General features: G+C 54.9%; 1 protein-coding gene across 1 annotated transcript in view; it reads left to right on the top strand.

The window, feature by feature from the left end:
- MROH2A (maestro heat like repeat family member 2A) overlaps window positions 1–13,406 on the top strand; it is a 40,569-nt gene that overhangs the window by 25,344 nt on the left and 1,819 nt on the right. Inside the window, exons 24-41 of the mRNA XM_019628269.1 lie at window positions 487–595; window positions 1,333–1,428; window positions 2,999–3,103; window positions 4,211–4,334; window positions 4,937–5,052; window positions 5,876–6,028; window positions 6,452–6,606; window positions 7,453–7,612; window positions 7,693–7,886; window positions 8,272–8,409; window positions 8,885–8,999; window positions 9,489–9,635; window positions 9,766–9,948; window positions 10,494–10,649; window positions 11,731–11,862; window positions 12,437–12,539; window positions 12,781–12,846; window positions 13,285–13,399. Of these exons, the coding sequence (XP_019483814.1) occupies window positions 487–595; window positions 1,333–1,428; window positions 2,999–3,103; window positions 4,211–4,334; window positions 4,937–5,052; window positions 5,876–6,028; window positions 6,452–6,606; window positions 7,453–7,612; window positions 7,693–7,886; window positions 8,272–8,409; window positions 8,885–8,999; window positions 9,489–9,635; window positions 9,766–9,948; window positions 10,494–10,649; window positions 11,731–11,862; window positions 12,437–12,539; window positions 12,781–12,846; window positions 13,285–13,399 (2,367 nt within the window). The remainder of the gene's footprint in view (window positions 1–486; window positions 596–1,332; window positions 1,429–2,998; window positions 3,104–4,210; window positions 4,335–4,936; window positions 5,053–5,875; window positions 6,029–6,451; window positions 6,607–7,452; window positions 7,613–7,692; window positions 7,887–8,271; window positions 8,410–8,884; window positions 9,000–9,488; window positions 9,636–9,765; window positions 9,949–10,493; window positions 10,650–11,730; window positions 11,863–12,436; window positions 12,540–12,780; window positions 12,847–13,284; window positions 13,400–13,406) is intronic.

A 13,406-nucleotide genomic window follows, 5' to 3' on the forward strand; every position in this document is an offset into this window, starting at 1 on the left:
AAGCAGCTCCAGGTGTACCACCCTGGAGGGTTTATTAAAACACAGATGGCTGGACACCACCCCCACAGGTTTTCATTCAGTAGCTCTGAAGTGGGACCGTAGAATCTGCATTCCTAATAAGCTCCAAGGCGACAGTGCTGCTGCAGCATTACACTTAACCCCTGGGTCAGGACCAGCCTGGGAGGCAGAATCCATGGTTGTGGTCAGGTTGAAGCAATGGAAATCTTCTGAGCAGGAGAGGGACAGGGTTAGGGCAGGCAACAAGTAGGAGAGGCGGTCTGGGGCCCCTGAGTCACCCCCTCAGTCGCAGACAGTCACTGGACACTGGTGGCTGGGCAGAGCCAGGACCCCTGGGGAGGGGTGCATGCCTGGAGCCCCAACCAGGGAAGCTGGCCTCTGCCTTGCATTGTGGCATGTCTCCACACCCCGGACAGGGCAGGGTCGCAACTCACCGATCACTCCTCTTCTCACGCTTTCTTTCCCTAGCAAAGTGAAGCCTTTCTATTCTACAGAGGAAAACAGTGAGCTGATGGATGTCTGTACACATTCTTTCATTTCTCTCCAACCCCCAGGAGAGGACAATGAGTCCAGTAAGGTAGGTCCCTCTGGGCCACCTCATTTTCTGGGTCAGGACTTGGAGGTTGACATTAACATGGGCAGTGCCCAGAGCCCACCATCCTGAACCACCTGTGAGTGGTTAGAGGCTGCAAAGTGTGGCAGGCCTTGTGCAAGGTAATGTAAGCTGCTGTAACAGATAAACCCTGAAATCTCCGATCTCCGTGGTTTAACAAGATGAAAGCTTATTTTGCATCAAATAAAGTCCAGTTGGCAGTGGGGTGGGGATGGGGCTGTTTATGTAGTTACTCAGGGACCCTGCCAGCTTTACCACATAACTCCGAATGTTCCTGGGGGTACTGATATCCAGCCTGGATAGGAAGAGTATGGAGGATTTACCAGCCACTTTGCCCACCTTCCATTGGCCAGAGCTCAGTCACGTGGCTCCCCCTAGATGCAAGGGGTCCTGGGAAATGTAGTCCCTGACTGAATGGCTGTTTTCCCAGGAACACTGGAAAAAGAGGATGAATCTTTTGTGGTCAGGTAGCCATCTGTGTCTCCAGGGCCTGGCCTTGGATAAGTCAGGAGAAGCGGGCTCTAGAAGTTCAGTTCCCGCCTTTGTAAAATGGTTTCCTCTTAAAAGGTTGTCTTGTGTGTCACATGAGAAGACAAGTGTGAAGAACTCAATTTGAGCAAAAGTAAAGGGGTGGCTACCAGACCATCTCATACTGTGTGCTCCCCCTCATTGATGTCCAGCTCTCCCCTCTCTTCTCATAGACCCTGTACACGAACGCCCTACATTCCCTGGAGCAGCTGATGGAGAGCCTCATGCAGAGGCAGCTGGACCCGAAGGGGCTGCAGGAGATGGTGCACGTGAGTTGCCAGGCGGAGGGCCAAGAGCAAGGGATGGCCAACCCTCCCAGGAAGCTGGCCTGAGGGCCAGAGTCTCTGGGGGAAACAGGGAGATGAGTTAAAAATTGTTTTGGTAATTTCATTTAGGTAAAATTTCAAATTTGCTGAAAAATTGCAAGAACAATACAAAGAACTCCTGTATATTTTTCACCCAGATTCACAATTCTTAATATTTTGCTACATTTTCTTTTTCTCTCTTTCTCCTTCTCATTTTACACACACACACACACACACACACACACACACACACACACACACACACACCTTTTGAATTATGGAGAGTTAGTTGCAGACATCAAGAACAAGAATATTCTCTTATATAATGAAACAATGTTATATTCTAATCTTTGGTCCACATTCAAATTTCACTAATTGTCCCAATAATATTCTTTATAGCTATTTTTCTGTGATCCAGGATCTAATCTGGATTATGCATTTTATTTCATCATCATGCCCCTTTAATCTCCATCAATCTGGAAGAATTCCTCAGTCTTTCTTTGTCTTTCATAATCTTGTCATTTTTTTAAAAAGGCTGCTGGTAGTTTATTTTTAAATTAGGTTGCTTGCTCTCTTATTATTGAGTTTTCAAGGTTTTTATATAGTCTAGATACAAGTCCTTTATCAAATATATAATTTGCAAATATTTTCTCCCAGTCTGTGACTTGTCTTTTTGTTAATTTCAGTGTCTTTTTAAGAGCAGAAGTTTTTAATTTTGATGAAGTCTAATTTATCATTTTATTTTCAACTGATCATGCTTTTGGTGTCACATCTAAGAAATCTTTGCCTAACCCAAGGTCACAAGGATTTCCTTCTAAAACTTTAGTTTCAAGTTTGACAATTAAGTCTATGATATATTGAAATTTGTTATATGATGTGAGGTATGGACCAAAGTTTGTTTGCTTATTTATTTACTTAGCCCATGGATAACCAATTGCTGCAGCATCATTTGTTGAAAAGGCTATTTTCTCCGTTGAACTATCTTTGCACTTTTGTCAAAAATCAACTGACTATGTACGTGTGGCTCTATTTCTGAACACTTATTCTGCTGCATTGATGTATTTGTCTATTTTTACAAGTGTTGACCTGTCTTGATTACTGTAACATTATACTCAGTCTTGAAATCAGGAGCAGATTGTGTGAGTCCACTGACTTTATTTTGGCTGCTACATCCCATGTGTGCTGCTCTATGTATTATTAAGCTCTATTAATTAGATGCATGAACGTTTAGGCCCTGGAATACAGGGTGGGCTGTCCTGCTGGCCCTTTTACCACAGGCCAACATTTGGAGCAAGGCCAAACACATCAGTCAAGAGCCATCTTGGATGCTGGGGGGCGCACGCTCTCTCTCCCCACGGCCGCATCGCTCTTTTCTCCATTGAGGAGGTCTGGGAAGAAAGCTAGAAGTGTTTAGAACCATCCAGAAGCATTGAGAGTCAGATTCTGAGGATGGATGGGGGGGCAGTGGTTGGCCAGGGAAAGGTTGGCCCTGGGGTTTTCATGCCCATTTCTGTGTTCTGGGCTCTATCCATAGCTCATGGAAAAGTGGATCTTGTCGGAGAAAGAATGGGAGAGGGAGAAGGCAATGAAACTCCATCTCCATCTCATGCAGATCTATGTCCAAAGCATCGGCGTCTGTGTGAGTTCAGGATCACCCGGTCCCCCAGCCCACCACTGTGACATCCACAGAGAAGCGCCTGTCTCTGTCTATGAGAAGAGGCAACACTTTTGAAACCAAGTCTTGCTCCCCTGAAGAGACCTTTGGGAAGAGGCTGCCTCATTTGGGAATAGCAGAGACCCCTCAAGGGGCTAGCCTGGAGCTCTGGGGTTGGGGGGTGAGGGTCTAGGCTTGGCGTGGATCCAGGTACTGGGGGGACTGAGGCTCATACCACAGGGAGGGCCCCCTTTAAGAAAAAGGGTATACAATTATGAACACCACATTAGTTAGAAAAGTGAACATTTACGTAGAATGAGAAAATAAATCACTGCAAAATTACAAATTTTATAAAGTTTGACAAGTACCACAAACATCACAGAATCTAGAAAAAGCAATGAGGTACTTTTGTTGATGAACTGTCTGAGACCTTTCTTCCTACATTTGTTGGCTCCATCCTCTTTGAAAGCCAGGTCCTCAGGGTTGGTTGGCATTGGCAGTAAGAAGGATGGTTTCCTGGGGCTGGGGTGTGGGGACCAGCCTCAAGTCTCACGGCTGGTATATGATGAAGATAAGGCAGGTGACACCGCGGTGGGGACGCAGGTCCAGCAAGGTGAGGCGAGGGCTGAGACTAGTAACATTTGAGACACTGTGCAGAGTGTATCATCTGGATTCTCTGATGCAATTCTTATGACATCCCCTGACCGAGGAGGCGCCATTATTATCAGACGAGGAACATGAGGGCTTGAGGTTCAGCACTCAGGTCACATAGCTAGAGAGTGGGGATGCCTAGATTTGAATCCAGGGCTCAGATACAGGAACAAGTCAGGCACCTGGACATCGAACCCGGGCCGAAGGTCAGTTGGACTCTTCAGTTCCTGGCTGCCTAGTCCCTGGGGGCCCAGCTATGGGGCTCAGGAGGCAGAAACTTCGGCGGCAGGCGGATGGTGTCATTCTCCCCCTTCCCAGACTAGGCTGGTGCTTTCAGAGCAGGGTTCCCCGTCCCTGGCCACCTTCTACACTGCCCTTGGGCAGCACCAGGTATGCGTGAGTGGACAGAAAGTGTGAGCCTTGAGGTCTCCTGTCCCTCAGATTCCCCTGAAGCTGGGGCAGTTTGGCACGCTGGTTGGACTCATTGCCCCGTGCACCTGTGACTCTCACAGAAGAACTCGTTTGGCCTCAATGGATGTCCTGTCCAGCCTGCTGGATCTTCACGGTATGGGGAAGGCGACCAGCCTTCCAACAGGACCAGCCTCTCCAGGCCGGGAGGGAGGGCTGGCACCAGGGCTGTCAGCTGTGAGGCTCTCCCGGGCGGAGTGTGGCCTCTCTGTGTAGACAAACCAGCAGAGATGGCAGAGGGGTGCAGGGCTCACTGAGAGGCCATGGAAGCTTCCAGAAATAGAGGCTCATTGGTTCAGCACAACTCACTGAGGGTGTGTGCTGAGCATTGAGGGGCCCCACTGGAACAAGACCAGCTTACGGATACCAAGGACACAGAAAACTGGCCAGAAATGAGCTCAGGGGAGAATGCAGAGTGGTGACCCTCAGAGGGGGAGAGTTTGCCCTTGCCTTGGTGGCTGGTGGGGCATCCCTCCCAGGAGGGCCTCCGGGAGAGCAGGCATTTGAGCCATGTGCAGAGGTGGAGCGGGAAACAATGAGAGCAAAGACAAGAAGGGACGGGACGTCAGGATGCTGTAGTGTGGTCCAGGACCACAGAGCCGAGGCGACCGGAGGGCCAGGGCAGGCGGCCGCCATGATGTGGCTTGTGACAGGGCCCTCTGTCCTTGATGAGCATGTCTGAAACTGTACCCCCAACAGCAAGCCAGACCTGCTCCTCATGGGATGCTTCCAAGGAGTTGGAGCTTGCGAGGTGTAAGGAGGACCTCCAGGGCTTGGACATGGACGTTTTCAGTGCGTCCGCCAGAATCGCCAAGGTGACAAGCCAGGAAGATTGTGTGGGCTGCTGGGCTGGTCTCTACATGCCTAGATCATCTCGGGGGGGGGGCAGGACCTTGTTCAACCTGGCTGTGCAGCCCCCATCCTCTGGGAATCACAGCTTCCATAGCCTTTGGTCTAACTCATGCCATCCATACTTAAATGGTCTATAATATGTAAGGTCCCCATGGGGTGCCTGGCACACAGTAGGTGCTTAAAAGTCCCCAGCTATCTTCTCTCCATCCACACTGAGGGTGGAAGGGGCCCAGAAAACCCATGACTGAAAGTGCCCAGTGTCACCCAAATTCTTGGTGCTAGAGAGGGCTGAGGTCACTTCTGCCTCAGAGATAGAGGCAGCTTCTTGGAGGAGAGAGGCGTGTGGAGCGGCAGGACGGATCGGAGGGTGTCAGGGCACAGGGCACCCCCAGAGGGAAAGCTGCAGGGGTGTAAAGACAGGATAGGGAGGGCTTGGGGAGAAGCTTCCTGGGAGGGATTCAGACAGGATTGGGGACAAGGGACGAGAAACAGGAGGTTGGAGGTCATCCTGGATGCCTTGGGCATCTCTCTGACTTGTCCTCCCAATGAGCCCTGGGAGGCTTTGAAGAGAGGAATGGTCCTGAGTGGGCCCAGGATTGGGATGGAGGCTGAGAAGCTGGGCAGGGAGGTAGGAGGCTGTGGCAAAGGTTTCCAGAGAGGATGGGCGGCTGAGCCGGGGCTGTGATGTCGAGCAGGAGAGGAGGGTCCATCAGTGGTGACAGGTGGGGGCAGGGACTGGGCCCGGGACTGGGCTCGGATCCCAGGACAGGCCTCCTCTGGTCCTAGGTGGCTTGCGTGCAGTTTAATTGTGATGAGGTGGTCTCGCTCATCCAGAAGCTCTGTGAAAACATCGGAGCCATGGACCTCCAGCACGACAAGGCCTCCGTCACCTGGATAGGCACCTTCCTCCAGATGCGGGTCAAGGAGCTAGAGGACAAGGTGGCAGAGCTATGGCCAGGCCACCTGGGGCCTGGGGCTGCCCGGTACACCTAGGCCAGAGGGTGGGCAAGGGTCCGGATGCACTCGCTGAGAACGCTTCCCAAACCCCTGGTTGTAAAGAGGAGGAGAAAGTAGAGTTCTAGAATGAGAAAGAAATGTGTTGAAGGTAACCCAGATAATAGGTAGGTGGTGGACTGAGGTCCGTGGCTGTCTCTCCCAGAGGGCACTGCTTCCCACACTGAAAACCTGATCAAGTCCAGGAAAAGACCAAAAGGATTCATTGGAGGGGGTGCTGGAGTTTAACCTACTCATTATCTGGTTGGGCAAGGTCCCTGGGGAAGGGGTATGCAGTGAGCTGAGAACAGGAGGCCCATGAGAGCCAGGCTGCCCTGGTAATGCTGGCCCTGCCCCCGCACCCCCCAGGTGGCTGAGATCCTGGGTGCCATCCTGGTCCACCTGCCCGTGGTGGATCACCTGGAGGTGCGGGGCCTCCTCATCCAGGGCATCCTCCGGCTGGCACACTACCACCAGGAGACAGTCCTCACATCGCTCCTGAGGCAGCCTCTGCCCATGGAGAGGTGGGTGCCCTGGGGGCGGGGCCACAGCCTGCTGTGCAACCCAGGCCATGCCCGACTCACCTCGGCTGGAATGTCCCAGAGGACCAGGGCCTTGAGGGTACCTTGTCCGACCCCCTCCCTGCATCTCCCGTGGGAAGCACAGCTTTTGGGGAACCATGGACCCAGTTTTGTGAATTCAGTTTAAGCATCTCCTTGTTCAATTTGATCTTGTTGGACTTGTCTCTTTAGCTGTTTGGAACCCAGCAGGACCCCAGCTCTCTATACTTGTGTAACCAGGCCCATCAAGTCACTGTCCTGGGGCCCTCCCCTTCTCAGCAGGGCCATGGGCTTGGACTTGGGGGGTCAGGAAGTCCGCTGCAAATTGTAGTTTGGCAGATTACCTGGCCTACGCAGGCCTCCTGTCCTCTCCTGTGGAATACAGAGATGAAAACTCTTCCTCAAAGATGTGCTGGGAGGAGGAAGGGAGACGGCACGAGCCAGGTGCCTGGGGCCAGCCTGACATGAGTCGGGCACTTGGAGGCTATTACCGGATATGTCCATCGGCCATCAAACCGTAGGCCTGCTGGAGATTTCCAAGGTCACTTAGCTGTGGAGCCAGGGCTTCCAAGGGGGCCGCGGCTTTCCCAGGGGTACTGTGAGCCGGGTCACAGAAAGGTGGTTGAGCGTGGAGCCAGGGACCTGGGTTCTAGTGTAGTTACACAAGCTTTGACGCTTACCCCAGCTCCTTAAGATTCGGCTGCGTGAGTCCAACCACTACTCAGAGGGCTGCTGGGGGTTCCATAGAGGCTCTAGCCCGTCAGGGCACGTGGCCGGTAACCCGCAGTCCTATCCCCTGTCTTTGGCTAGCCACCTGATGGAGGTGTGGCTGGCTGTGGCGGAGAATGTGCCCTTTGCCCGGACGCTGCTGCACCGACTGATGGGCAGGCTGCAGTCGCGGTTCACCCCCAGGACCAACGCTGCCTCCAAGGCCGACACCTGGCGCCTGGCCGCAGTGGACCCGCTGATGGTGAGTCACAGGGGCAGGCCCTGGGGCTCCTCGCGGGGCTGTGAGCAGAGCGCCGACGCCTCCTGCCGCTCTCCCTGCAGACCCTGTGCACCATTCACCTTCTCATCGAGAAGATGGACAAGGATGATAAGCTCCCGGACCTCTTCCCGGACCTCATCTACACCCTCCTGCTGCAGCTCAGCAGCAGCCAGGGGCCGGAGGCTGTGTCACCTGTCCTGAAGACGTGGAGACTTGTCCACACGGGGACCCTGCCCGAGGAGATGAACCTGAAAAGGTGCTCTCGAGGGCAGGCGGCGTGGGGTGCAAAGCAATGGGCCTGGGCTGGACGTGGCTTCGGGCCGCCTCTTAGAAGTCGCTGGATTCCAAGAGCCACTTCCGCTGAGAGGCCATTGCCATCCCCTTCTGGTGGGGAGGAGAAGCTTCTGGAGGCTGACCTTGCTCATACCGCTCGCTCACATGTGTCCAGCACGGCGCAGTTTTCAGAATGTGCAGACCCGCTCTGTCATGTGATCGCCCCTTGGCCCCTTGAGCAGGCCCAGCAGGCGTTGGGACCCCATTTCATAGATGTGGTGCTTGCCCCTCTGAGGCACCTTGGGTGCTCCCGGGGGGCGGGGGGGCGGGCAGCTGCCATGTCATGACATGGTCCCGCCTTCTTCCAGGATCACCATCAAATGCATGCAGCTTTTGTTCAAGAGACTCAACAGTGAGCGGCTGGTTGAAACCCTTGAGGAGCAGGGCGTGTGGGCCCTCCTGGAGAGCAGCTCGAACTTCCTGCAAGGAGTGGGCCTGCTGGCCAGGTGGGCACCCCGGCTCCCACGGGGCGGGCAGTGGGACTTCCAGAGGCACCTCCTTGCTGGAAGCCTGGGTGGGAGCTGAATGCCTCGCTTCTGCGGGGATTGCCAGGTTGATCCGTGTCCCGGAGTCTGGGATGGCAGAAGCACGCAGGGCAAAGGGGGTCTTTTATTCCAACCCTTTGTGCCCCAGGGCAGGAAATGTGAGGTCAGAGGAGGCTTGGGGCTTGCCCAAGGTCACACAGGGCTTCTGAGCAAGGCCAGATCAAGGGGTCACCCCTGAGCAGCCCTCATTCCAGTCCCCTTTCATAAAAAGGCAGTGGAAAGTAAGTACTTCAGTGACACCCCCTGGCGAGGAGGAAGAGGCCCAGAGGTGCTAGATCTGTCCACAGGCTCCCTGCTCCAGAGCAGGCTCTGCCGGAGCGGGCAGGGGCTGAGAAGCCATCCCCGCCCACCTGGTGGGGTGTGGTACCCTCTGCAGGCTGTACATTCAGAACGTGGAGGGCTACGGACGGAGGCTGTCAGAGCTGGTGCTCAGAGGCATGGACTCGGAGGTCCTGGGCTGCCGCGTCAGCAGCACGGTGGTCTGTGTGGAAGTGAGGCGCAGGGTGTGGAGGAAGGGTGGGCTGGGGAGGAGGAGTGGGTGACCCCCGCTCTTTTGGGGGGCTCATCTCAGGGGCAGGTGCCCAGGCTCTGCGGGGCATCACAGTCCAGGGGGCAGGTGAGCGCCCCTCATTTGTGTGCTCATTCACTCATTCATTCCTTCATCACACAAGTAATTCTGGGCTGGCCCTGAGGGCAAGGGGCTCCGATGCAGCCTGTGCCCTGCAGTGTAGCCGCTGAGTGATGTGTGACGTGGGGGGTGGCAGCAATGCCCAAGGGGCCAGAGGAGGGCTGATTGACTTGCCAGGGTCCCACAGTTGTTAGGCGGAGGAGCCGAGAGTTGGGCCCAGGAGTAAAGGCTCAGAATCCGGTCCTATCCACAGGGAGGCCGTCCTGAGCACTGACTGATAACCTCACACACTGTCTCGCGCCTGAGCAATGGGCCTCTGTTGGGGATAATTGTGAAAAGTTCTCCTTTCTAGTTCATGAGCGGCCCAATTCTGTACCAGGCAAAGCTGCTGAAGCCCGCTGTGCTGCTGCTGGAGAAGGGTGTGGACCAGCAGGAGGAGGCCCTGCGGGTGCTCTCCCTGCGTGCCCTCGGCAACATGGCCCTGGGCGCCCCCAAGAAGGTGCCGCTCCCCACCCTGAGCCCGAGGGCCCGGGGCGCAGGACCTGGTGGGCTGAGGGTCCATGCTGGAGTGTTCCTGTCACCCAGGGAGGGCCACCAGGCGGGGGCTGAAGGGTCCCTGTGCCCCCCAGGTGAGGCAGTACCGGAAGCTGCTCCTGGTGAAGTGCCTGAGCTCCCTGAGGGAGCTGTGCAGCACCAGCGTGTCCTCCGAGGGCATGGAGGCCCTGGCCAAGGTCCTGGCCGAGCTCCGGGAAGGAGACGTGGGGTCCTTCTTCAACGCCATCTCCGAGCAGTGCAGGGCCTTCTTTGACAACGTGAGTCCCCATGAGAGCCTTGCTGGGCCCTGGTCCTCTGTGAGGGCTCCGCAGATGCCTGCCCAGGGAGAGGGTGAGCGCTTCTGATCCCCTAAGGAGAAGATGTGCTCAGACCTGCAAAAAGGTGGCAGGTCCGACTTGGCACTGATGTATCGATTGCCTGATCGTGGGATCTTGTAAAATAAAAGCTTGTTCTAGGGCCCACGGGACCTTTCTCCCCGCTATTTGGGAATGAACTTCCCTTTCTACTTCCTTCCAGCACACAAACGCTCTTTGGGCACCCGTGCCGTGCCATGCTGGGTGGGGACTCTGCTAGGCAGTGGTGTGTGTGTAGATTCAACACGACCCTCATCTAGGAAGTAAAAGTCACCAGTACCAGTGATGCCCAGTCTCGGAGCCCTGCAAGAGAGACTGTCCTGATGGAAAGGTCCAGAAGCCTTTGCAGGGGTCAAGGCATTTAAAATGGCCCACGGAGAACGGCTGGTGGTTTTGTAGGGCTTCTTGCTCCCCGAATTTCAGAGCTTGTTTGTGTGTCTCGGTCGCAGGAGAGAGAGCAGCTGCGCTTAAAAGCCTTCCTCCTCTTTGGGAAACTGGCAAAGATGGTCAGGGTTTCCAAGAAGCATTTCTTCAAGGAGGAAGTGAAGAAAGCCTGGGTACCCCTCATGCTGCACTGCCAGGACCCCTGCTCCAATGCAGCCCAAGTGAGACACATCCCGGTCTCGGTGTCCCAAAGCCTGGGGCCCCCGCTGTCCCCAAGAGGAAAATGACCTCTGGGTGTGCTGGCTTAGCTACCTGCAGGCTTCCCCCACCTAACTCAGTCTCCCCGAGAGCCCCGTGGCCTCACGCCAGGCTGGCGAAAGGGGCCACTCAAGGCGACCCACACACCCGATTACTGAGGAGCCTCCACTCTAGGGGGGGGGCTGGGTTTCCTTTTTCTCCAGTCACCGCCTGCAGAGACCCTCCACCAATCTCCCTTTTACCAGATTCACTTTTGGGTATTATGACTCATTCATGTTTAAAACCCTCCCTAAATCTTTCTTCACCGGCTCCCTATGGGACAGGCTTTTGTGTGCGGAGAGGGAGGCTGAGAAGGGGAGCAGAGAGGTGTCTGACTCTGCCACCCTCTTTCTTCTCTCTGTCCAAGGCCCAGATCTTCCATTAGTTTAGGTGGGAAGAGGGAGAGGGAGAGACCCCATCTCCTAGTCTAACGCCTGCCTCTCAGGCTAACACAGGTGGGCTGGGGACGCAAGCAAGTGTAGTGGCGAGCCTCAGTGCCACTGCTGCCACTGCTATCCCTGAGGAATAGACGCTCCAACCTCAGCCTTCCTGCCCTCTAGTCTCCTGTCATTATCCTCCAGTGGCCTAACCTGCTGGAGGCCAGAGCCCAGGGGGCCTGGCCGCTGCAGTGCTCAGTGTCAGGAGGAGCTGAGGGCAGGAGATCTGGGGGGATGAGAAAGCTTGCCTGGTCCTGCCAGTCGCAGCCTGGCCTCGACCCCAATCTCCTGGAGGGGCAGGTCCCAGACAGGGCTGCTGAAGGCATGAAGGTGCTGGCAAGCGGGCAAGCGGCCTGCATCTGCGCCCAAGGGGCTTTTAATAACTGCGCACACAGCCCTTCTATAGGCTGGTGGGGCTCTGGTCCCGCCCTCCTTCAGCATCCCGAGGCTTTTCCAGGGCTGCCCTCTGGCTTTATCCATGGAATGCAGCCCCGCCAGCCTCACCCCTGTGTGAGCCCCCTCCGCCTGCCTGACGCTTCTTCTGCTGTGCTGCCCTGTGTCCCTCCAGGCCTGTATGGCTACCATGTATCAGTGCATGCGCTTCTGGGGCTGGAAGGCCCTGGAAGACTCCTTGGGGCGACGCAATGCCACTGGGGCTGACCAGATGACCGTTTTCCAGATGACCCTGTGCTCCATCCTGGTGAGGAAGCTGAGGGGGACGGGCCTTTGGAGGTGGCCGCCCAGTGGCTTGGGCCTTAGGGTTTCAGCTGCCACAGAGGTCCATCCTGTGACCCTGTGTTCACCTCCTAGATGTGAAGTGTAAAGACCAGTGCTGTCCAACAGAAATAGAGTGTGAGCCACGTATGCATTTTTAAGTTTTCTAGTAGCCACGTTAAGTGGAAAGAGGTGAAACCAAATTTAATAATATTTTACTTAACCCAATAGATCTAAATCTTTATCACTTCAACACGTAATCAATATAAAATTTATTAATTCAGACTAGCCACATTTCAAGTGCTCAAGGGCCACATGTGGCCATTGGCTACTACACTGGTCAGCATGGGTTGTGGACAAATATAATCTCTCCTGTGGGTCAGATAAGAATGTAACAGGGGCTGAAGGAGGCCCCGTCTCTCATTTGCTGTGTGATGCTGGGATGGGCGCTTGCCCTCTCTGGGCAGACCCTGCATCAGACAGATGGGAATGCACTTTTGTAAGCAGCCGGTCTCTAGGACCTCAACCTCCAAGGCTCTGTGTGTCACTTTTTTTTGCAGACTCAGAAAAAGCCTGCTGTTCTCTACAGTTTCTTGCTAGAAACAATGACTTACGTTAAAAGTAACTTTTCAAGGATCAGAATCGCTTCCTGCAACCTAGCAGGTGAGCAGGCAGATGTCTACTGATGCAGGAAGGACCTTGAAGACCAGCGGGTGTGGAGGGGAGGGGGACAGGTGTTGGGACCAGAGCTCAGGTGGAAGACCCCTCTGTCCCACCGTGTGGCAGGCTGGCCCGGTTCTCAACAGGGCATCCTCCACTAACCCAACAGACACCTCTTAAGGTAACACCAGACCTTTCTGACCTAATGCCTGTGTGATGAGCATTTCTCTGGCTATCATTTTAGGAATTATCATGAAGCAGATGTCTACACATTATCTGAAAAAGCTGGACTTCCCGGCATTACGAAACTGTAAGTGGTGGAGACTCAATTGAACTGAGTCCGCTAAGCTCACTTGGGGAGCTTGGTGAACCTGCTCGAGGGGAGAGTCCACCGACCCTCAGTTGTGGGGGTTTTTTTGGAGGGGGAGGGGAGTCCATTTGTTACCTGGCCTCTGCCCCCAACCCCTTCACATTTATGAAATGCTTGCACCCCGATTCCTTCAGCTGATCCACATGGCAACCGGGTTCTGGGGAGACCCTCTGTCCCTGTTAGAGAAGGGAAGCCCCGAGACATGGGAGACATGCATGGATACAAAGCTCCACCCGCTGTCTCCTGACTCCAAACACAGGATCTGCCATGTCTGCAGTCACGCCGGCCCCTTTCCCAGTCAGTCCCTGGGCCCCCGTGGGAGTCACTGGGTCCTGACCTCCAGGGTCCTGACCCTCTCCTGTCCGTGCTCACTCTCAGCTCTCCAGGAGCTACAGTTGGACTCGGATCCTGGGGTCCGGAGGGCCGCCCTGGAGACTCTCAAAATCTTAGATACCTGTAGTCGGCACCAGCTTTTGACTTCACCAGGAGGAATGCCCCAG

The sequence above is a fragment of the Hipposideros armiger genome, unplaced genomic scaffold (assembly GCF_001890085.2).
Source record: "Hipposideros armiger isolate ML-2016 unplaced genomic scaffold, ASM189008v1 scaffold_17, whole genome shotgun sequence".
In the NCBI taxonomy this organism is placed as follows: Eukaryota; Metazoa; Chordata; class Mammalia; order Chiroptera; family Hipposideridae; genus Hipposideros; species Hipposideros armiger.